Source organism: Hyla sarda, chromosome 2 (genome assembly GCF_029499605.1).
Source record: "Hyla sarda isolate aHylSar1 chromosome 2, aHylSar1.hap1, whole genome shotgun sequence".
In the NCBI taxonomy this organism is placed as follows: Eukaryota; Metazoa; Chordata; class Amphibia; order Anura; family Hylidae; genus Hyla; species Hyla sarda.
Window position 1 is genome coordinate 190,484,830 of NC_079190.1, and position 22,824 is coordinate 190,507,653.

Sequence of the window (22,824 nt, forward strand, 5' to 3'; positions counted from 1 at the left end):
GTCAGGTGAGCTGTTGTGACATCACTAGTACGTCTCAGTCAGGTGAGCTGCTGTGACATCACTAGTAAGCCTCAGTCAGGTGAGATGCTGTGACATCACTAGTAAGGTACAGCGAGGTGAGCTGCTGTGACATCACTAGTAAGGTTCAGTTAGGTGAGATGCTGTGACATCACTAGTAAGCCTCTGTCAGGTGAGATGCTGTGACATCACTAGTAAAGTACAGCCAGGTAAGCTGCTATGACATCACTAGTGAGGTTCAGTCAGGTGAACTGCTGTGACATCACTAGTAAGCCTCAGAAAGGTGAGCTGCTCTGACATCACTAGTAAGGTTCAGTCAGGTGAGCTGCTGTGACATCACTAGTAAGATTCAGTCAGGTGAGTTGCTGTGACATCACTAGTAAGGTCCAGTCAGGTGAGCTGCTGTGACATCACTAGTAAGGTTCAGTCAGGGGAGATGCTGTGACATCACTAGTAAGCCTCAGTCAGGTGAGATGCTGTGACATCACTAGTAAAGTACAGTCAGGTGAGATGCTGTGACATCACTAGTAAGGTTCAGTCAGGTGATCTGCTGTGACATCACTAGTAAGGTTCAGTCAGATGAGATGCTGTGACATCACTAGTAAAGTACAGTCAGGTGAGCTGCTGTGACATCACTAGTAAAGTACAGTCAGGTGAGATGCTGTGACATCACTAGTAAGATTCAGTCAGGTGAGCTGCTGTGACATCACTAGTAAGGTTCAGTCAGGTGAGCTGCTGTGACATCACTAGTAAAGTACAGTCAGGTGAGCTGCTGTGACATCACTAGTAAGGTTCAGTCAGGTGAGCTGCTGTGACATCACTAGTAAGGTTCAGTCAGGTGAGCTGCTGTGACATCACTAGTAAGGTTCAGTCAGGTGAGCTGCTGTGACATCACTAGTAAAGTACAGTCAGGTGAGCTGCTGTGACATCACTAGTAAGATTCAGTCAGGTGAACTGCTGTGACATCACTAGTAAGCCTCAGTCAGGTGAGATGCTGTGACATCACTAGTAAGGTTCAGTCAGGTGAGCTGCTGTGACATCACTTGTAAAGTACAATCAGGTGAGCTGCTGTGACATCACTAGTAAGGTTCAGTCAGGTGAGCTGCTGTGACATCACTAGTAAGGTTCAGTCAGGTGAGCTGCTGTGACATCACTAGTAAGGTTCAGTCAGGTGAGCTGCTGTGACATCACTAGTAAAGTACAGTCAGGTGAGCTGCTGTGACATCACTAGTAAGGTTCAGTCAGGTGAGCTGCTGTGACATCACTAGTAAGGTTCAGTCAGGTGAGCTGCTGTGACATCACTAGTAAGGTTCAGTCAGGTGAGCTGCTGTGACATCACTAGTAAGATTCAGTCAGGTGAGCTGCTGTGACATCACTAGTAAAGTTCAGTCAGGTGAGCTGCTGTGACATCACTAGTAAAGTACAGTCAGGTGAGCTGCTGTGACATCACTAGTAAGGTTCAGTCAGGTGAGCTGCTGTGACATCACTAGTAAGGTTCAGTCAGGTGAGCTGCTTTGACATCACTAGTAAGGTTCAGTCAGGTGAGCTGCTGTGACATCACTAGTAAGGTTCAGTCAGGTGATCTGCTGTGACATCACTAGTAAGGTCCAGTCAGGTGAGCTGCTGTGACATCACTAGTAAAGTACAGTCAGGTGAGCTGCTGTGACATCACTAGTAAGATTCAGTCAGGTGAGCTGCTGTGACATCACTAGTAAGGTTCAGTCAGGTGAGCTGCTGTGACATCACTAGTAAAGTACAGCCAGGTGAGCTGCTGTGACATCACTAGTAAAGTACAGCCAGGTGATCTGCTGTGACATCACTAGTAAAGTACAGTCAGGTGATCTGCTGTGACATCACTAGTAAAGTACAGCCAGGTGAGCTGCTGTGACATCACTAGTGAGGTTCAGTCAGGTGAGCTATTGTGACGTCATGCAGTGGTCCTGTGTGGTGCTGGCCTGTGTCCTTGCTGTCTCCAGTCACACTTGTGGTGTCATGTCCATTGCTGACAGCCCATAGAATGAAGCCTGGTGATGGAGTGCGGCATGGCAGTGTGACCTCCCGCCTCCCGTGTGTGGCGCGCTCCGCCCCGCTCCAGCATGTAGCGTCTGCTCATCCAGTGACAGCTCCGCCAGCAGCAGCCTCTGCGGGCACACTGCTCCAGCCACCTAGCCCGGGCATCACCCGCTAGCCGCTCACAGGATGGAGAACAAGCGCTGCTTCACCAACCGCTTCTCCGACTACAGGGGCAGCCTGGTCCCCGGGCAGAGCAGCGAGCTGGGGGCTCCGTTCATCCTGAAGACGATAGAGCGCATCCTGGGGCAGCTACCGGCACAGGGAGGACAGGAGGGCGGGCTGCACGGAGGGCTGGCCGGGGTGGCATACATGCTGTACCACGTCTCCCAGTGCCCGCTGTTTAGCGCCCAGAGGGACAGCTACCTGCGCCGTGCGGGCTCCATCATAGAGTCTTGTGTGTTTTACTATGACCTGGAGCAGGACCGGGAGACCCGCGCCTCCTTCCTGCTGGGCGGCGCTGGGGTGTACGCTGCGGCCGCTCTTATCTACAAGGAGCTGGGGCGAGAGGACTGCGGCGAGATGCTGAACAGGTTCCGGGCGCTGTGCGACGTGTGTGTGCCGCTCGGCTTCCTGGAGTGCGGCTCCGACGAGCTGTTCGTGGGCAGGAGCGGATACCTGTGCGCTGCCATGGTCCTGAAGCAGAAGCTGGGCATGGAGGTGAGAAGGTCAACCTGTGGGCACCCACTGTATATTCCCAGACCACACTGTCATGTGGGCACCCACCTTATACACCCAGACTACACCGTCATGTGGGCACCTACTATAATCAGCCAGACTACACCGTCATGTGGGCACCCACTGTATACTCCCAGACCACACTGTCATGTGGGCACCCACCATATACACCCAGACTACACCGTCATGTGGGCACCTACTATAATCAGCCAGACTACACTGTCATGTGGGCACCCACTGTATACTCCCAGACCACACTGTCATGTGGGCACCCACCACATACACCCAGACTACACCGTCATGTGGGCACCTACTATAATCAGCCAGACTACACCGTCATGTGGGCACCCACTGTATACTCCCAGACCACACTGTCATGTGGGCACCCACCACATACACCCAGACTACACCGTCATGTGGGCACCTACTATAATCAGCCAGACTACACTGTCATGTGGGCACCCACTGTATACTCCCAGACCACACCGTCATGTGGGCACCCACCATATACACCCAGACTACACCGTCATGTGGGCACCTACTATAATCAGCCAGACTACACTGTCATGTGGGCACCTACTATATACAGCCAGACTACACCTTATGTGGGCAACCACCATATACAGCCAGACTACACCGCCATGTGGGCACCTACCATATACAGCCAGACCACACCGTCATGTGGGCACCCACCATATACAGCCAGACCACACCGTCATGTGGGCACCAACCATATACACCCAGACTACACTGTCATGTGGGCACCCACCATATACACCCAGACTACACCGTCATGTGGGCACCTACCATATACAGCCAGACTACACTGTCATGTGGGCACCCACCATATACACCCAGACTACACCTTCATGTGGGCACCTACTATAATCAGCCAGACTACACCATTATGTGGGCACCCACCATATACAGCCAGACTACACCTCATGTGGGCACGCACCATATACAGCCAGACTACACCGTCAAGTGGGCACTTACCATATACAGCCAGACTACACTGTCATGTGGGCACCTACCATATACAGCCAGACTACACCTCATATGGACACCTACCATATACAGCCAGACTACACTGTCATGTGGGCACCCACCATATACAGCCAGACTACACCTCATGTGGACACCTACTATAATCAGCCAGACTACACCTCATGTGGACACCCACCATATAGAGCCGGACTACACCTCATGTGGACACCCACCATATACAGCTGGACTACACCTCACGTGGACACCTACTATAATCAGCCACACTACACCTCATGTGGGCACCTACCATATACAGCCAGACTACACAGTCATGTGGGCACCCACCATATCCAGCCGGACTACACCGTCATGTGGGCACCCACCATATCCAGATAAATATGAGCAAAGGCCAAGCTCAGGATGTGCAATAAAACTTAACTTTTAATTAGTCAATATTAATAGAGTACTAGAAGACAAGTGATGTATAATGATACGGTCAAGATAAATACTGGTCAGTCCTCGGGCTCTGCAGGGCCCAGCCAGCCCAGTCTGACCTATCACCTAGGGTGCGCATAAAAGTGACACCACAGGGTGAGCAATTTCATATACCACAACGCGTTTCTACCTACTGGTTTATAGCAGGTGTCATCAGGAGGTATCAACAATAATAGCAAATATAGAGACCGACATACTAGGACTTATAGTGTATAGTCCTATATGAAACTCTGGCAGACGCCAGTTCTCGTCGCAGTAGGCGAGAGGATCCGGACACCTCCGGTACCCTGCTATAGACAGGGAAGCGTCTACACGCTCTACAGATCAGCTAACCGTGGAAACCGGGAACTCTGCTGAGATCTGCCACAGACCATGTGTGACATATTAGTGATTAGCAGGGATAGCCTTTCTCCCCCACAGGATTCACGGATATGATTCTATGTCACATTGTGAACTGGCTCAAACTGAGCAACCTATGTAGGGAGAGTCATTTGCTTCTTTATTTGCAGGCTCCTTGGTCACTAAAAACTGCATCACTCATTTTATTAGAGGTCTGGTTCTTAACAGAATATTAGTTTCATATAGGACTATACACTATAAGTCCTAGTATGTCGGTCTCTATATTTGCTATTATTGTTGATACCTCCTGATGACACCTGCTATAAACCAGTAGGTAGAAACGCGTTGTGGTATATGAAATTGCTCACCCTGTTGGATCACTTTTATGCGCACCCTAGGTGATAGGTCAGACTGGGCTGGCTGGGCCCTGCAGAGCCCGAGGACTGACCAGTATTTATCTTGACCGTATCATTATTCATCACTTGTCTTCTAGTACTCTATTAATATTGACTAATTAAAAGTTAAGTTTTATTGCACATCCTGAGCTTGGCCTTTGCTCATATTTATCTGAATTTGATGCTGGATGCTCATTATAACCTGGGGAATGCGTGGACCCCAATATTAATTTCTTGCGCTACATTCACCTACCATATACAGCCAGATTACACAGTCATGTGGGCACCCACTATATAGGGCCACACCTTCATGTGGACACCATTTATAGCCAGACCACAGTGTCCTGAGGGAACCCACCATATAGAGCCAGACCACACCATCATGTGGGTACTTACAATATATTCAGCCATACCACACTAACATGTGGGCACTCACCATATACAGCCAGACTACACTGTCATGTGGGCACCCACCATTTACAGCCATATCAAAGCATCATGAGAGCACCCACCAGGTACAACCACACAGTCATGTAGACACCCACCATATACAGCCAGACTACACTGTCATGTGGTTACCTACGATATACAGCCATGCCACACTGTCATGTGCGCACCCAACATATAAAGCCACACCGTCATGTGGGCACCCACCATATACAGCCAGACTACACCTCATGTGGGAACCAACCATATACAGCCAGACTACACCTCATGTGGGCACCCACCATATACAGCCAGACTACACCTCATGTGGGCACCCACCATCTACAGCCAGACTAGACCTTCATGTGGAAACCCACCATATAGGGCCACACATTCTCCTCCCCCGTCACATTCTCCCCCCCATATCACATTCTCCTCCCCTTGTCACATTCCCCCTGTCACATTCTCCCCCCATATCACATTCTCCCCCCTTGTCACATTCTCCTCCCCTTGTCACATTCCCCCCTTGTCACATTCTCCTCCCCTTGTCACATTCTCTTCCCCTTGTCATATTCCCCCCTTGTCACATTCTCCTCCCCTTGTCACATTCCCCCCCCTTGTCACATTCTCCTCCCCTTGTCACATTCTCCTCCCCTTGTCATATTCCCCCCTTGTCACATTCTCCTCCCCTTGTCACATTCTCCTCCCCTTGTCATATTCCCCCCTTGTCACATTCTCCTCCCCTTGTCACATTCCCCCCTTGTCACATTCTCCTCCCCTTGTCACATTCTCCCCTTTGTCACATTCTCCTCCCCTTGTCACATTCCCCCCTTGTCACATTCTCCTCCCCTTGTCACATTCCCCCCTTGTCACATTCTCCTCCCCTTGTCACATTCTCCCCTTTGTCACATTCTCCTCCCCCTTGTCACATTCCCCCCCCTTGTCACATTCTCCTCCCCTTGTCAGATTCCCCCCGTTACATTCTCCTCTCCCTTGTCACATTCTCCTCTCCCTTGTCACATTCTCTCCCCCCCCCCCCCTTCACACAATCTTTTTATTTTTATTTTTCTCCCTGCGCCCTTTTACTTAGCTCAGTGTTTTTCTACCAGGGTGCCTTCAGCTGTTGTGAAATTACAATTACCAGGATGCCCAGACAGCCTTTGCCAGTCCGGGCATGCTGGGAGGTGTAGTTTTGCAACAATTGGAGGCACCCTGGTTGGGAAACACTGACTTTTAGTATTTTAATTTGTTTTTACCTTCTCTGGCCGGCCCCCGCCTGCAGCAGCACACAGGAGCCGGCCCGAGCAGATAATCGCAAGTTTTCCCAGGGGGGCGTATCGCTATATCACAAAAAGCTAAAATCGCGTTTCGATTGCATTTGCGATATATCGTGCAGCTCTAATATACAGCCACACCACACAATCATGTGGGCACCTACGATATACAGCCATGCCACACTGTCATGTGCGGCACCCACCATATACAGCCACACCATACGGTCATGTTGGCACCCACCATATACAGCCACACCATACGGTCATGTTGGCACCCACCATATACAGCCACACCATACGGTCATGTGGGCACCCACCATATACAGCCACACCATACGGTCATGTGGGCACCCACCATATACAGCCACACCATACGGTCATGTTGGCACCCACCATATACAGGCACACCATACAGTCATGTTGGCACCCACCATACACAGCCACACCATACGGTCATGTTGGCACCCACCATATACAGCCACACCATACGGTCATGTGGGCACCCACCATATACAGGCACACCACACTAATGTGTACACCCACCATATACAACCAGACCACACCGTCATGTGGGCACCCACTATATACAGCCACACCATACGGTCATGTTGGCACCCACCATATACATCTGGACCACACATTATGTTGTCAGCCTCTATATACGGCCAGACCACACCATCATGTGGGCACCCACTATATACAGCCACACCATACGGTCATGTAGGCACCCACCATATACATCTGGACCACACATTATGTTGTCAGCCTCTATATACGGCCAGACCACACCTTCATGTGGGTACCCAACATATACAGCCACACCACACTGTAATGTGTACACCCACCATATACAACCAGACCACACCGTCATGTGGGCACCCACTATATTGTCACGATGCCGGCTGGCAGGTAGTGGATCCTCTGTGCCAGAGAGGGATTGGCGTGGACCGTGCTAGTGGATCGGTTCTAAGTCACTACTGGTTTTCACCAGAGCCCGCCGCAAAGCGGGATGGTCTTGCTGCGGCGGTAGTGACCAGGTCGTATCCACTAGCAACGGCTCAACCTCTCTGACTGCTGAAGATAGGCGCGGTACAAGGGAGTAGACAGAAGCAAGGTCGGACGTAGCAGAAGGTCGGGGCAGGCAGCAAGGATCGTAGTCGGGGGCAACGGCAGGAGGTCTGGAACACAGGCTAGGAACACACAAGGAAACGCTTTCACTGGCACAATGGCAACAAGATCCGGCGAGGGAGTGAAGGGGAAGTGAGGTATAAATAGGGAGTGCACAGGTGAACACACTAATTGGAACCACTGCGCCAATCAGCGGCGCAGTGGCCCTTTAAATCGCAGAGACCCGGCGCGCGCGCGCCCTAGGGAGCGGGGCCGCGCGCGCCGGGACAGGACAGACGGAGAGCGAGTCAGGTACGGGAGCCGGGATGCGCATCGCGAGCGGGCGCTACCCGCATCGCGAATCGCATCCCGGCTGGAGACGGTATCGCAGCGCACCGGGTCAGTGGAGCTGCCCGGAGCGCTGCGGTAGCGAGAGAGAAGCGAGCGCTCCGGGGAGGAGCGGGGACCCGGAGCGCTCGGCGTAACAGTACCCCCCCCCCTTGGGTCTCCCCCTCTTCTTAGAGCCTGAGAACCTGAGGAGCAGACTTTTGTCTAGGATGTTGTCCTCAGGTTCCCAGGATCTCTCTTCAGGTCCACAGCCCTCCCAATCCACCAAAAATAACTTTTTTCCTCTGACCGTCTTGGAGGCCAGTATCTCTTTCACTGAGAAGACGTCAGAAGAACCGGAGACAGGAGTGGGAGAAACTAATTTGGGAGAGAAACGGTTGATGATGAGTGGTTTAAGAAGAGAGACATGAAAGGCATTAGGAATACGGAGAGAAGGAGGAAGAAGAAGTTTGTAAGAGACAGGATTAATTTGGCACAAGACTTTGAAGGGACCAAGATAGCGTGGACCCAGTTTGTAACTGGGGACACGAAAGCGGACATATTTAGCGGAGAGCCATACCTTGTCTCCGGGAGCAAAAATGGGGGGAGCTCTTCTTTTCTTATCGGCAAACTTTTTCATGCGAGATGAAGCCTGTAAAAGAGAAACTTGGGTCTCTTTCCATATGGTGGAAAGATCAGGAGTCACTTCATCTACAGCGGGCAAACCAGAGGGCAAGGGAGTAGGGAGGGGGGGAAGAGGGTGACGGCCGTACACCACGAAAAATGGGGATTTGGAGGAAGATTCAGAGACTCTAAAGTTATACGAGAATTCGGCCCATGGTAGAAGATCTGCCCAATCATCCTGGCGGGAGGAAACAAAATGTCGTAAATAATCACCCAAGACCTGGTTAATTCTTTCTACTTGTCCATTGGATTGAGGATGATATGCAGAAGAAAAGTTTAATTTAATCTTGAGTTGTTTACAGAGAGCCCTCCAGAATTTTGACACGAATTGGACGCCTCTATCCGAGACTATTTGTGTGGGCAACCCGTGAAGACGAAAAATGTGTACAAAAAATTGTTTAGCCAACTGAGGCGCTGAAGGAAGACCAGGAAGAGGGATGAAATGTGCCATCTTGGAGAATCGATCAACGACCACCCAAACAACAGTGTTGCCACGGGATGGGGGTAGGTCTGTAATAAAATCCATACCAATCAGAGACCAAGGCTGTTCGGGGACAGGCAGAGGATGAAGAAAACCAGCGGGCTTCTGGCGAGGAGTCTTATCCCGAGCACAGACAGTGCAGGCTCGCACAAAGTCCACGACATCCGTCTCCAGAGTCGGCCACCAATAGAAGCGAGAGATGAGTTGCACAGATTTCTTGATGCCTGTATGACCTGCGAGATGGGAGGAGTGACCCCATTTGAGGATTCCGAGGCGTTGGCGTGGAGAGACGAAGGTCTTTCCTGGAGGAGTTTGCCTGATGGAGGCTGGAGAAGTGGAGATCAGGCAGTCAGGAGGAATGATGTGTTGCGGAGAGAGTTCAACTTCCGAGGCATCCGAGGAACGAGAGAGAGCATCGGCCCTAATGTTCTTATCGGCAGGCCGAAAGTGAATTTCAAAATTAAATCGGGCAAAGAACAGAGACCACCTGGCCTGGCGAGGATTCAGCCGTTGGGCAGACTGGAGATAGGAGAGGTTCTTGTGATCGGTGTAAATAATAACAGGAAATCTTGATCCCTCCAGCAGATGCCTCCATTCCTCAAGTGCTAATTTAATGGCTAGAAGCTCTCGATCCCCGATGGAGTAGTTCCTCTCCGCCGAAGAGAAGGTCCTAGAAAAAAACCCACAAGTAACAGCATGCCCGGAAGAATTTTTTTGTAGAAGGACTGCTCCAGCTCCTACAGAGGAGGCATCAACCTCCAATAGGAAGGGTTTAGATGGATCAGGTCTGGAGAGCACGGGAGCCGAAGAAAAGGCAGACTTGAGCCGTTTAAAGGCGTCTTCCGCTTGAGGAGGCCAAGACTTGGGATTGGCATTTTTTTTGGTTAAAGCCACGATAGGGGCCACAACGGTAGAAAAATGTGGAATAAATTGCCTGTAATAATTGGCGAACCCCAAAAAACGTTGGATAGCACGGAGTCCGGAGGGGCGTGGCCAATCTAAGACGGCAGAGAGTTTGTCTGGATCCATTTGTAGTCCCTGGCCAGAGACCAAGTATCCTAGGAAAGGAAGAGATTGGCATTCAAACAGACATTTCTCTATCTTGGCATAAATTTGATTGTCACGAAGTCTCTGAAGAACCATACGGACATGCTGGCGGTGTTCTTCTAGATTGGCAGAAAAAATCAGGATATCGTCCAGATATACAACAACACAGGAGTATAAGAGATCACGAAAAATTTCATTAACAAAGTCTTGGAAGACGGCAGGGGCGTTGCACAGGCCAAAGGGCATGACCAGATACTCAAAGTGTCCATCTCTAGTGTTAAATGCCGTTTTCCATTCATCCCCCTCTCTGATGCGGATGAGATTATAAGCACCTCTTAAGTCCAGTTTGGTAAAGATGTGGGCACCTTGGAGGCGATCAAAGAGTTCAGAGATGAGGGGTAGGGGGTAGCGGTTCTTTATCGTGATTTTATTAAGACCGCGGTAGTCAATGCAAGGGCGTAGAGAGCCATCTTTTTTGGACACAAAGAAAAATCCGGCTCCGGCAGGAGAGGAGGATTTACGGATAAAGCCTTTTTTTAAATTTTCCTGGATGTACTCCGACATAGCAAGAGTCTCTGGGGCGGACAGAGGATAGATTCTGCCCCGGGGTGGAGTAGTGCCCGGGAGGAGGTCAATAGGACAATCATAAGGCCTGTGAGGAGGTAGAGTCTCAGCTTGTTTTTTGCAAAAAACATCCGCAAAGTCCATATAGGCCTTAGGGAGACCGGTTACAGGGGGAACCACAGAGTCACGGCAAGGGGTACTGGGAACCGGTTTTAGGCAGTCCTTGAAACAAGAGGGCCCCCAACTCTTGATCTCCCCAGTGGACCAATCCAGGGTTGGGGAATGGAGTTGAAGCCAGGGTAGTCCAAGGAGGATTTCGGAAGTGCAATTGGGGAGGACCAAAAATTCAATCTTCTCGTGATGAGGTCCGATGCACATTAGAAGGGGCTCCGTGCGGAAACGTATGGTACAGTCCAATCTTTCATTGTTTACACAATTGATGTAGAGGGGTCTGGCGAGACTGGTCACTGGGATGTTGAACCTGTTGACGAGAGAGGCCAAAACAAAATTTCCTGCAGATCCGGAATCCAAGAAGGCCATAGTAGAGAAGGAGAAGGCAGAGGCAGATATCCGCACAGGCACAGTAAGACGTGGAGAAGCAGAGTAGACATCAAGGACTGTCTCACCTTTGTGCGGAGTCAGCGTACGTCTTTCCAGGCGGGGAGGACGGATAGGACAATCCTTCAGGAAGTGTTCGGTACTGGCACAGTACAGACAGAGATTCTCCATGCGGCGTCGTGTCCTCTCTTGAGGTGTCAGGCGAGACCGGTCGACCTGCATAGCCTCCACGGCGGGAGGCACAGGAACGGATTGCAGGGGACCAGAGGAGAGAGGAGCCGGGGAGAAAAAACGTCTTGTGCGAACAAAGTCCATATCCTGGCGGAGCTCCTGACGCCTTTCGGAAAAACGCATGTCAATGCGAGTGGCAAGATGGATGAGTTCATGTAGGTTAGCAGGGATTTCTCGTGCGGCCAGAACATCTTTAATGTTGCTGGATAGGCCTTTTTTAAAGGTCGCGCAGAGGGCCTCATTATTCCAGGATAATTCTGAAGCAAGAGTACGGAATTGTACGGCGTACTCGCCAACGGAAGAATTACCCTGGACCAGGTTCAACAGGGCAGTCTCAGCAGAAGAGGCTCGGGCAGGTTCCTCAAAGACACTTCGAATTTCTGAGAAGAAGGAGTGTATAGAGGCAGTGACGGGGTCATTGCGGTCCCAGAGCGGTGTGGCCCATGACAGAGCTTTTCCAGACAGAAGGCTGACTACGAAAGCCACCTTAGACCTTTCAGTAGGGAACTGGTCCGACATCATCTCCAAGTGCAGGGAACATTGGGAAAGAAAGCCACGGCAGAATTTAGAGTCCCCATCAAATTTATCCGGCAAGGATAGTCGTAGACCAGAAGCGGCCACTCGCTGCGGAGGAGGTGCAGGAGCTGGCGGAGGAGATGATTGCTGAAGCTGTGGTAGTAGCTGCTGTAGCATCACGGTCAGTTGAGACAGCTGTTGGCCTTGTTGCGCTATCTGTTGTGACTGCTGGGCGACCACCGTGGTGAGGTCGGCGACAACTGGCAGAGGAACTTCAGCGGGATCCATGGCCGGATCTACTGTCACGATGCCGGCTGGCAGGTAGTGGATCCTCTGTGCCAGAGAGGGATTGGCGTGGACCGTGCTAGTGGATCGGTTCTAAGTCACTACTGGTTTTCACCAGAGCCCGCCGCAAAGCGGGATGGTCTTGCTGCGGCGGTAGTGACCAGGTCGTATCCACTAGCAACGGCTCAACCTCTCTGACTGCTGAAGATAGGCGCGGTACAAGGGAGTAGACAGAAGCAAGGTCGGACGTAGCAGAAGGTCGGGGCAGGCAGCAAGGATCGTAGTCGGGGGCAACGGCAGGAGGTCTGGAACACAGGCTAGGAACACACAAGGAAACGCTTTCACTGGCACAATGGCAACAAGATCCGGCGAGGGAGTGAAGGGGAAGTGAGGTATAAATAGGGAGTGCACAGGTGAACACACTAATTGGAACCACTGCGCCAATCAGCGGCGCAGTGGCCCTTTAAATCGCAGAGACCCGGCGCGCGCGCGCCCTAGGGAGCGGGGCCGCGCGCGCCGGGACAGGACAGACGGAGAGCGAGTCAGGTACGGGAGCCGGGATGCGCATCGCGAGCGGGCGCTACCCGCATCGCGAATCGCATCCCGGCTGGAGACGGTATCGCAGCGCACCGGGTCAGTGGAGCTGCTCGGAGCGCTGCGGTAGCGAGAGAGAAGCGAGCGCTCCGGGGAGGAGCGGGGACCCGGAGCGCTCGGCGTAACATATATACAGCCAAATTATACTTTAAAATGGACATCCACCATATGCAGCCACACCATCATGTGGGCACTTACTGTACTTCGGGCACAGGTGGTGTCTCTGAAGGTCAGCAGATGATATCAGACATTAAGTAAATCATGTTGGTGATGTTTTTTTGATCTCTGTCTTCATTGATGGTTATTGTAGAGGTAAGTGGCTGCCATCTATAGGCTCATATAGTAGTATGCTGGCATCTCCACATTTCTTTTTTTTTTTTCTTTTTTTTTTTTTTCAACTGTAAATTTTTATTATATTCAGACAGAAAAATACACACCAGTAGGAATGATCGGGGTGACGTACCCCACAGTAAATGAGAAATGCAAGCAAGTAATAATCCAAATCACAACAATCAAGTCAGGTAGTCACAACTGTGACACAGTAATGTTATAGTTAACAACCGCACATTTGGATCAAGTAGTCCTAGACATGAGGGGGGGGGGGTGGAGAGGGTGACTAAGACAACAACGTCAAACAGAGGGGCGAGGGAACAGAAAAGGAAACGTACAAAGAAATAGGAAAGTGGGTTGAGAGAAGCAAGAAGAGAGGAAAAGGTCCAAAAGGAGCTAAAAGATCAAGGAGGTTGCCTATCCGTGAATCTGTCCCATGGGTCCCATACTGAAAGAAATTGTGAGATAGTGTTATTCAAAGAGGCAGTAAGAGATTCCATAGAGCGAATTTCACGGACCCGGGCCAGGAGTTCACCCTCAGACGGGGGGGAAGTCTGTTTCCAATGTTTTGCAATGAGAGTTTTCGCTGCCAGGACGATGTGTAGAAATAGCTTAAATGGTCGACCAGACAAGGCCCTAGTCGACAAATGTAAGAGATAGATTAAAGGGTCTAGGGGCACCCCAACTCCCAATATGTCACGGATAAGCCGCTGCACCATTACCCAAAATTGAGAGATCAGCGGACAGGACCAGAATATATGGTAAGTGTCCCCCAGTCCCACACCACATCGCCAACATTGCGGGGGGATGTCAGGGTTCAATTTATTGAGGAGGACAGGGGTATGGTACCAACCCATAAGCAATTTGTATTGTGTCTCTTTGTAAGCTGTACATATGGAGGCCCGAGAAGCCCTATCCCAAATTACCCTCCACTGAGGAATTGTAATAGAAGTGTTAAGGACTTCCTCCCAGCGACCCATATAACGGTGGGAGGGGGGGGTTCCGTCCACGGGGGAGATTAAAAGGGAGTAAATACTCGAGAGCAGTCCCTTCGTCTGTGGTCCACTCCTACACAACCTCTCAAAACTCGTAGGGAGCGAAACCACTAGCGAGCCCCTCTGAGAGGATAGGTAATGTCGGAGCTGGGTATAGTGAGTGAACGCAGAGACTGGGAGTTCCCAACGAGATTTCAGGTCATCAAAAGACAGAAGAGTCCGAGTAATAGGATGTACCACATCAGCCCAGCAGAACAAACCTCTCGAGCCCCATTCCCGAACCATAAGTGAGGTGCCTCCAGGAGGGAAGTCAGGGTGGTAGAGAAAAGACTGCATTGGGGAGAAAGGGGACAGGAGTCGGAATCGCCTGGAACAATAAGTCCAGACATATCTCGTGAAAGACATAGGACCTAAAAGGGTGCATGCAGGGGACGGAAGCGGGAAGGACCATAGGAAAGAATTAGGATGGACAGGTGCCAACCATAATTTTTCAAGTTCCATCCATTTACTATAAGCAAAGTGAGTAGACCATGCAGCTAGGTGACGGAGGTGTGCGGCCCAATAATATTTTGTGACATCTGGGACCCCCAGACCTCCAGAAACTCGGTTCGCCATCATGACCGTCATAGGGAGCCTATGTCTTTTAGCGTCCCAAATGAACCGGAAAATAGCCGACTGAAAGGACCGTAGCATAGCCAACGGAACCCGCACCGGTAACGTTTCGAAAAAATAATTTAGGAAGGATGGTCATTTTAACCGCAGCAATTCGCCCGAAAAAGGATATGTATTGCGATCTCCATTTTTCTAGCAAAGAACGTAGCTCTCTGAACAAAGTAGGGAAATTTACAGAATAGAGCGAGGCATATGTAGGGGTGATGGAGACTCCAAGATATTTAATGGCAGAGGGAGACCAGCGGAAAGAATAGTTAGAGCGAAGTAGGGAGACCAGAGAGGGTGGGAGATTTACAGACATTGCTTCAGATTTAGAAAGGTTGACCTTATAGCCCGATACCAAGCCATACTCATGCAAGAGTTTGTACAGCGTAGGTAAGGACAAGAGAGGGTTAGTGAGGGTAAGTAAAACGTCATCTGCAAAAAGGCAAATCTTAAAGGTCTTCCCATGAAGGGAGATTCCAGAGACATCCGAACTCCCCCGGATCAGAGCCGCCAGCGGCTCTATGCAAAGGGCAAAAATCAGTGGGGACAACGGACATCCCTGTCTAGTGCCGTTATAAAGGGTAAAGGGAGGGGAGGAGTCAGTCGGGAGCTTGAGAGAGGCAGTAGGGGAGGAGTAGAGACCCCGCAGCGCAGTGAGGAAGTCACCAGTGATCCCAAATTTCTGTAGAGTAGCGAACATGAATGGCCAGCCCAATCTATCAAAAGCCTTTTCGGCATCCAAGCTCAATATTAAAGCCTGTTCAGATCGCTTGTTAACAATATCTATAAGATTGACAACCCTTCTAGTATTATCGCCTCCCTGACGACAGGGGATGAAACCCACTTGGTCCTTATGAATAAGGGCGGGGAGGAAACAACAGAGACGAGCTGCCAAAATCTTAGAGAACAACTTCAGATCCGAGTTCAACAGGGCTATGGGCCTAAAGCTGGAGCAATCATGTGGGTCTTTATTAGGTTTAGGAATCAGCGTAATCAAGGAATGTAAAAAGGACTGCGGAATCCCCTCCCCCCGTAGAAAAGAATTGAACAGGGGGACCAGTCGAGGAAGAAGGACAGACGAGTAGGTTTTATAGTATAAATAGGTGAATCCGTCAGGTCCTGGAGAGCGCCCAGATGGGAGAGACTTGAGAATTTCAGTGAGTTCCTCCAATACTATGGGAGCGTTCAGGGACTCCCTGTCAGACGCAGAGAGAGTCGGAAGGCTGCACCTGGATAGGAACGTCTCCAACACAGCGTCACGCCCTCCCGGATCCGAGGGGAGCTGTGAGGGTAAAGAGTACAACTTGGAGTAATAATCATGGAGAAGGCAGGAGATGGTGTTAGGATGATAGTGTAGTGTCCCCGCAGCATCCTTCAGGGCAAAAGGAGACTGAGCAGCCGCACGATCCCTTAAACGTCTAGCCAGCATTGTATGGGCCTTATTGCCCTTTTCATAAAACCTCTGTTTGGCATAAAGCAATTGACGTTCAACTTTATGAAGGGCCAAGTCACCCAATTGGGACCGTGCAACTACCAACCGCCTCAGTACCGGGAGGGAAGGGTTAGTTAGTAAGAGAGCTTCCAGGGCAGAAATTTGGTCCTTAAGTTCCCGGGAGCGGGCCAAGGCATCTCGCTTCAGTCTAGAGCCCAATGCAATACAATGGCCTCTGACCACCGCTTTATGTGCCTCCCATAGTACAGCCTGGGAGGACACAGAGCCTTCATTTTCCGCAAAGTAAGTAGTTATGCTATGCAGGATCGAGTCCCGGGAAGAAGGAGTTTTAAGCAAGGAGTCATTGAGACGCCAATGACAACGGCGGGAGAAAGAAGTGAAAGGGGAAAAAGACACAAGAACAGGGCCATGATCAGACCAGGAGATAGGTTCCATGGAAGCAGAGGAGAGCATACGCAGCATTGGGAGGTTCCCGAAAAAATAGTCAATTCGCGTATGGAGTTTATGAGGGTGGGAATAAAAAGAAAAAGAGCGATCGGATGGATGATTAATACGCCAGAGGTCATAGAGCCCTGCCGAACGAACCAACCGACGAAAAAGCGTAGAGAGACGCAACTGAGGGGCAGGCGGTGGGGAGTCCGTTAGGGAGTAGCGATCGGCAGAGGGAGAAAAAAACAAGTTAAAGTCCCCGCCCAGCAGCCAGGCGGAGGTTGGGTATGCAGACAATCGCTTCAAGACCCGTCGGAGGAAGGGGATTTGTGCAGAGTTCGGGGCATAAACATTACAAAGTAGCAGAGGTTTCCCCCCAAGGGTGCCACATAAAATTACAAACCGCCCTGAGGGGTCAGCAAAGGAGGAGGAAACCTGCAAGGGGCAGTGTCGTGAGACTAGGATAGCTACTCCCGCTACCTTCCTGTCCGAGGAGGCCATGTATACCTGAGGGTAAAGGTGTTGTAGGAAGTGAAAGGAGCCCGTCTTGTCAAAGTGCGTTTCCTGAACATAGACGATATCTGCCTTGAGAGCCACCAGCTCCCGTTGTAGGAGACGCCTTTTAGGGAGGGAGTTAAGGCCTTTCACATTCAGGGAAACGCACTTAGCCATGAGGGGTAGGTGTGGTGTAAGGAAGGTGCCATGGTAAGTACTCACTCAGAGAAGTAGAAAACGCATCAGCGGGCCAGCCCGAGTCCAAAGACCACCATCGTTCAGTACTGGACCTAAAAGAAGAGCAGAGACAAAGAACAGGAAGAGACTCAGAAAGAAAGGGGAAGAGCAGGACACAAAAGGGGGGGGGACAAAAGGGAGAGACAAACAGGGATACAAAACGGTAAACAAACCACTGGCACTAGAGCCAGAGAGGAGACCTTAGTAAAACAAATCAATAATGCAAGAAGAATAAACAACAGCGTTACTATGTTTGTCATGGCCTCGTTGGGGGAAGTGGAAGTACGCATCAGAGGGAGGTCACACCAAAGAATAGAAACCCCTTCCACCCAAAGGCCATGCCAAATCCCTACTGTACAAAGGGAGCCAGAAGGGCACCCGTTATTTTAGAGGCAGCAGTAAAAGACAACTATAGTAAATTGCAAGTTGAAGAACATAGCACCCCGCCAGGTGAAACGAGAACCAGACAAGTAGTCACAGAACGTGTGGGCCCAGAACTTAGTTCCAATATATCCTTCAGGTAGGGTCATGACGTGATCCAGATGAGGATTGAGCAGGCTGGCCCCTACCACCTCCACGACGTTTCCCTCGAACTGGCTGCCATACAGGAGGAGGCGGAGGGGGAAGGGGTTGTAGAGCCCAGTCGGGAAGCTTCGGGATTTGGAGATCTAAGACTGCACAGAACTCCGGGATATCAGCATGTGAACGTAGAACTGCAGAGCGTCCATCCCGACGGGCTTGGAGAGCAAACGGGAAGGACCATCTGTAGGGAATCTGTGCCGAGCGTAGAGATGACAGGAGAGGCTGCAACATCTTGCGCTTACGTAGGGTAATCCAGGAGAGATCCTGGAACAGCTGGATAGGTGCCCCATCAAAATCAAAGTCCCGAAGGGTGCGTGATTTAGCCATAATTCTCTCCTTCAGTTGAAAGTCATTGACACAACAAATCACATCCCTTGGAGGGCCAGAGGTAGGGCGAGGGCGGAGGGCCCGGTGGGCTCGATCCAGTGCAATCTTGTGGGACGAGGGTTCACCCAGGATCAAGTTGAAGATAGCTTCCAGAGTAGCATGAAGATCTTCGTCCCGGGTAGCCTCAGGCAATCCACGGACCCTAATATTATTTCTCCTACCCCTGTTGTCAAGGTCTTCCACATGCGAATGCAGGTCACCCAGAAACGCAGATTGAGCAGAGACGGTTTCATGCAGGTTAGCAATGTAGGACCTAGTAGAGTCATGAGCTTCTTCTAAATCGTCCACTCGGCCTGAGACATGTTGGAGATCTTGGCGCATATCCGCTATTTCGGCCCTGCAGGCCTCTCTGACTTCAGCAATAAGAATCTTGAAGTCCCCCTTTGTCGGTAATTGAGAAAGCAATAGAGAGAGGTCAGGGGTAGCCGGGATAGGAGCAGGGACCCCCGAACACTCCAACTCGGAATCCAGGCCAGCCTCCCAGCCACCGGGCGCAACAGACAAAGAAGGAGCCTCCTGAGGCTGTGCGAGTGTGTTCCAAGGGGTGGGTGCCCCAGGGCGCCCAGCCGAGTTCCTGGAGGCAGACATATTCCTCTGCGGTTTAGGAGAGGTGCAAGGGATAAGGGCCCCAGGGGGATCAGTCCCAGCAACTTCAGCAACAAGGTTGTCAGAACCTGGAACTCCAGCAGAGGGCCCAGGCACTTGAGGAGCCGAGAAGGAGGCCAAGGGGACTGTAGGTGACAAGCCCTGTGTCTGGGTATGGGGCAGGAACTGAGGCGATGGCCCTTTAAACAGCACAGCTCCAGGCGAATACCCTGAGTCCCTGGGGTCCGGGCCTAGCAGGGCCGAGGATGTTATGAGGGGGTCCAGAGGAGGAGAGGCAGTCCCAGATGGAGGTATAGGGTGAAACAGGGCCGGAGAGGCACCTACCTCCACAGTGCAGCAATCCACAAGAATGGAGCCCAGGTCCCCTGCAGACACCCCCACCTCAGGGGGAGAGGAAGATGGCGGGCAGACTGTCCCTCCAGGCAGCACACCGAGGTCCGGAGCAGTCAGCGGCAGCAAAGGTGACGGTGCAGGGGTCCCCGTAGAGTCAGGAGGGTAGCTGGGCAGGTCCGATCCAATAGCAGAGCGCACCACCGCAGGGCCGACTGAGCGGGAACGGAGCGCGCGCTCGTGGCCTGGTGATGCCGGAGGAGAGGCCGGGGCCGAGGCAGAGACTTGGCGCAGGTAGCGTGTAATGGCCCCAGGGAGCTGTTGAGGGTCCGTGCAGGATGGCGGGGTCTTCCGGCGCCGGCGGGTGCCCCTCGGCATGAGAGCACAGGCTGGGAGTGCAAATTAAGCGAATGAATGGCCTCAGGGTTTACGGAGCTCACAGCTCAGGCGGCCATCTCTGCTCGCGGCAAGCCACGCCCTCGGCATCTCCACATTTCTATAAACTTACACTCTGGCTCAGCCAAAATACATTTGGTTTCACTGTAAAGTGCTGCGGTTTTATGGCAAATGCAAGAAGAACACATAAAACTGGGTGACTTTGTTGCCACTCAGTTCTTTGCCACATGGCAGCAACCATACTCCTGGATTGTCAGCAGATGTCATCCAAATTGGTGGGTCCAGTCAACACAATGGGGTCCAGAGTTCCAGGATACCCAGGCACAATTAATGGGGTAGTGTTATGTTCTTTAACTAAAAACATCCAGGGTGAGATGTGTGGTCAAGGCTGCTGATCAGTGCCACATGGTATTTGACACCCATAGATCAGACAGATTTATTGTAGATCCATCTTCTCTCTCTATATTATTATTTTGATGCATTTACTCCAGAAAACCATTGATACATGTCGTTTAGTGTATGTCCAGATGCCCCTACAGTTCTACAGGATTAATTAGCTGTCTTTACCTATTAGGCGGGAAGTTGGGAGGAATATCTTGTTTGCCTAGCAGCTTACATCTTAAAGGAAAACTGTAGTGGTATATAACTTATCCCCTATCCAAAGGGAGTTGAAGGTGCTGACTTGGCCTCCAAAAATGTACAGGACCTTAAAGGGGTACTCCGGTGGAAAACTTTATTTTTATTTTTTATAATTTTTATTTTATTCAACTGATGCCAAAATGTTAAACAGATTTGTAAATTATCTCTATAAAAAATCTTAATCCTTATAATACTTATCAGCTGTTGTATACTATAGAGGAGATTGAATTGTTCTTTTCTGTCTGACCACAGTGCTCTCTGTTGACACCTCTGTTCATTTTAGGAACTGTCCAGAGTAGCATATGTTTGCTATGGGGATTTTCTCCTGCTCTGGACAGTTCCTGAGATGGACAGAGGTGTCAGCAGAGAGCACTTTGGTCGAGACATAAAAGAAATCCAAAAAGAAAATAATTTCCTCTGTAGTAAACAGCCATTAATAAGTACTGGAAGGATTAAGATTTTTTTAATAGAAGTCATTTACAAATCTGTTTAACTTTCTGGCATCAGTTGAATAAAAAAAAAAAAAAAAAAAGGTTTTCCACCGGAGTACCCCTTTAAGCAGTTGCTGCTAACTTGTTGGAGCCAGATACCATGCTACACCTTCAGAGGTCATGTAGGGTCCATTTCTCAATGGGTTAGAGCTATTTTGAGAGCATAAAGGGAACCTACACAATATTAGCCTTTCTGATTTTGGCATCATAAATATTATATACAGTGTATATACAGTGTGTGTGTGTGTGTGTGTGTATATATACACATATACACACATATATATATATATATATATATATATATATATATACATATACATACATATACATACATATACACAATTACATATAATTTGTCCACAAACTGTAGCATTTTAGCTTTCCTACCATTGATACAAATTCTTGCTGCAGTGATAGATCCACTGTGACATTCAGGTTTGCACCCTACAGCTATTTTTTTGAAAAAAAAAATGTTTTTGCAGTAAGTACAGGAACATTTCATGACCTCAATCTCTTTTTGCACTTAAATGTCAGAATAAATGTAAGGATAGAATGGCTACCTATATCTGTTGTATATGAAAAGACTGCCATGTTTTTTAAGTACTAAGCTCCATTCTTAAACACTTGACATTTTAGTCTATTAAAGCATCATCGAGAAATAAAATTCCCTTATGCTGGAATATGCAGAGCTGCACAGTGTAGATAAAATACTAAGAAGCAGCATCACGACAGTTGAAAATTATACACATTCCATTTTTTTTTAATGATGCAAAAATCATGAAAAATAAAAGCAGAAACACTGTATTATGCTATAGTTTTACAGAGCAATACTCAATATTTTAAGTAGTAAAACTGCTGACTCCATCAGAAATCCTTGAGGTTAGTGGCCAGCGCCGCCTATGAATCATTAGCTTTTAATGTTTTCCATGCTCTTTTAGTTTGGCATTTAATGACCAAGATTCCTTGATATGAACCGGATTAGTTGATATGTTCCTAAAACGCTTTCAAGTAATTACATTTGGCCATGATAACTCAGAAGGAACATATTACTAAGAGGAATTGTATGTGCGATACATACTTGTATAGCGCATACACTCTGATTTACTTCTGTTTTATATGCTGCTATCCCTCGCGCCTAATACTCTCCTCATGCCTTTCATACATTTTGGATTCTAGCCATACTCAATAGATACAGTCATGGCTGTAAATGTTGGCACCCCTAACATTTTTCTAGAAAATGAAGTATTTCTCACAGAAAAGGATTGCAGTAACACGTTTTGCTGTACACATGTTTATTCCCTTTGTGTGACACTGGGCTGTACAGTGCGACCCAAAATCTGTTGGAAATCCTCCGATTTCACATTCAAGGCACCCAGTGCCATAGGCAGCAAAACAACCCCAAAACATCATTGAACCTCCACCATATTTCACTGTAGGTACTGTGTTCTTTTCTTTTTGCTTTACCAAAAAGCTCTATCTTGGTCTCATCTGTCCACAAGACATTTTCCCAGAAGGATTTTGGCTTACTTAAGTTCATTTTGGGAAAATTTAGTCTTGCTTTTTTATGTCTCTGTGTCAGAAGTGGGGTCCTCCTGGGTCTCTACCATAGCTTTTCATTTCATTTAAATGTCGACTGATAGTTCGCGCTGACACTGATGCTCCCTGAGTCTGAAGGACAGCTTGAATATCTTTGGAACTTGTTTGGGGCTGCTTATCCACCA

The 22,824-nt window shown here is 49.7% G+C and overlaps 1 protein-coding gene across 2 annotated transcripts in view; it reads left to right on the forward strand.

The window, feature by feature from the left end:
* Positions 1–2,057: 2,057 nt before the first annotated feature.
* Positions 2,058–22,824, forward strand: part of LOC130355628 (lanC-like protein 3) — a 113,873-nt gene continuing 93,106 nt past the window's right edge. Inside the window, exon 1 of one of the 2 annotated variants that reach the window (XM_056556009.1) lies at positions 2,058–2,748. In XM_056556009.1, the coding sequence (XP_056411984.1) occupies positions 2,218–2,748 (531 nt within the window). In that variant the 5' untranslated portion in view covers positions 2,058–2,217. The remainder of the gene's footprint in view (positions 2,749–22,824) is intronic. The other variant, XM_056556008.1, reaches the window with a different exon arrangement.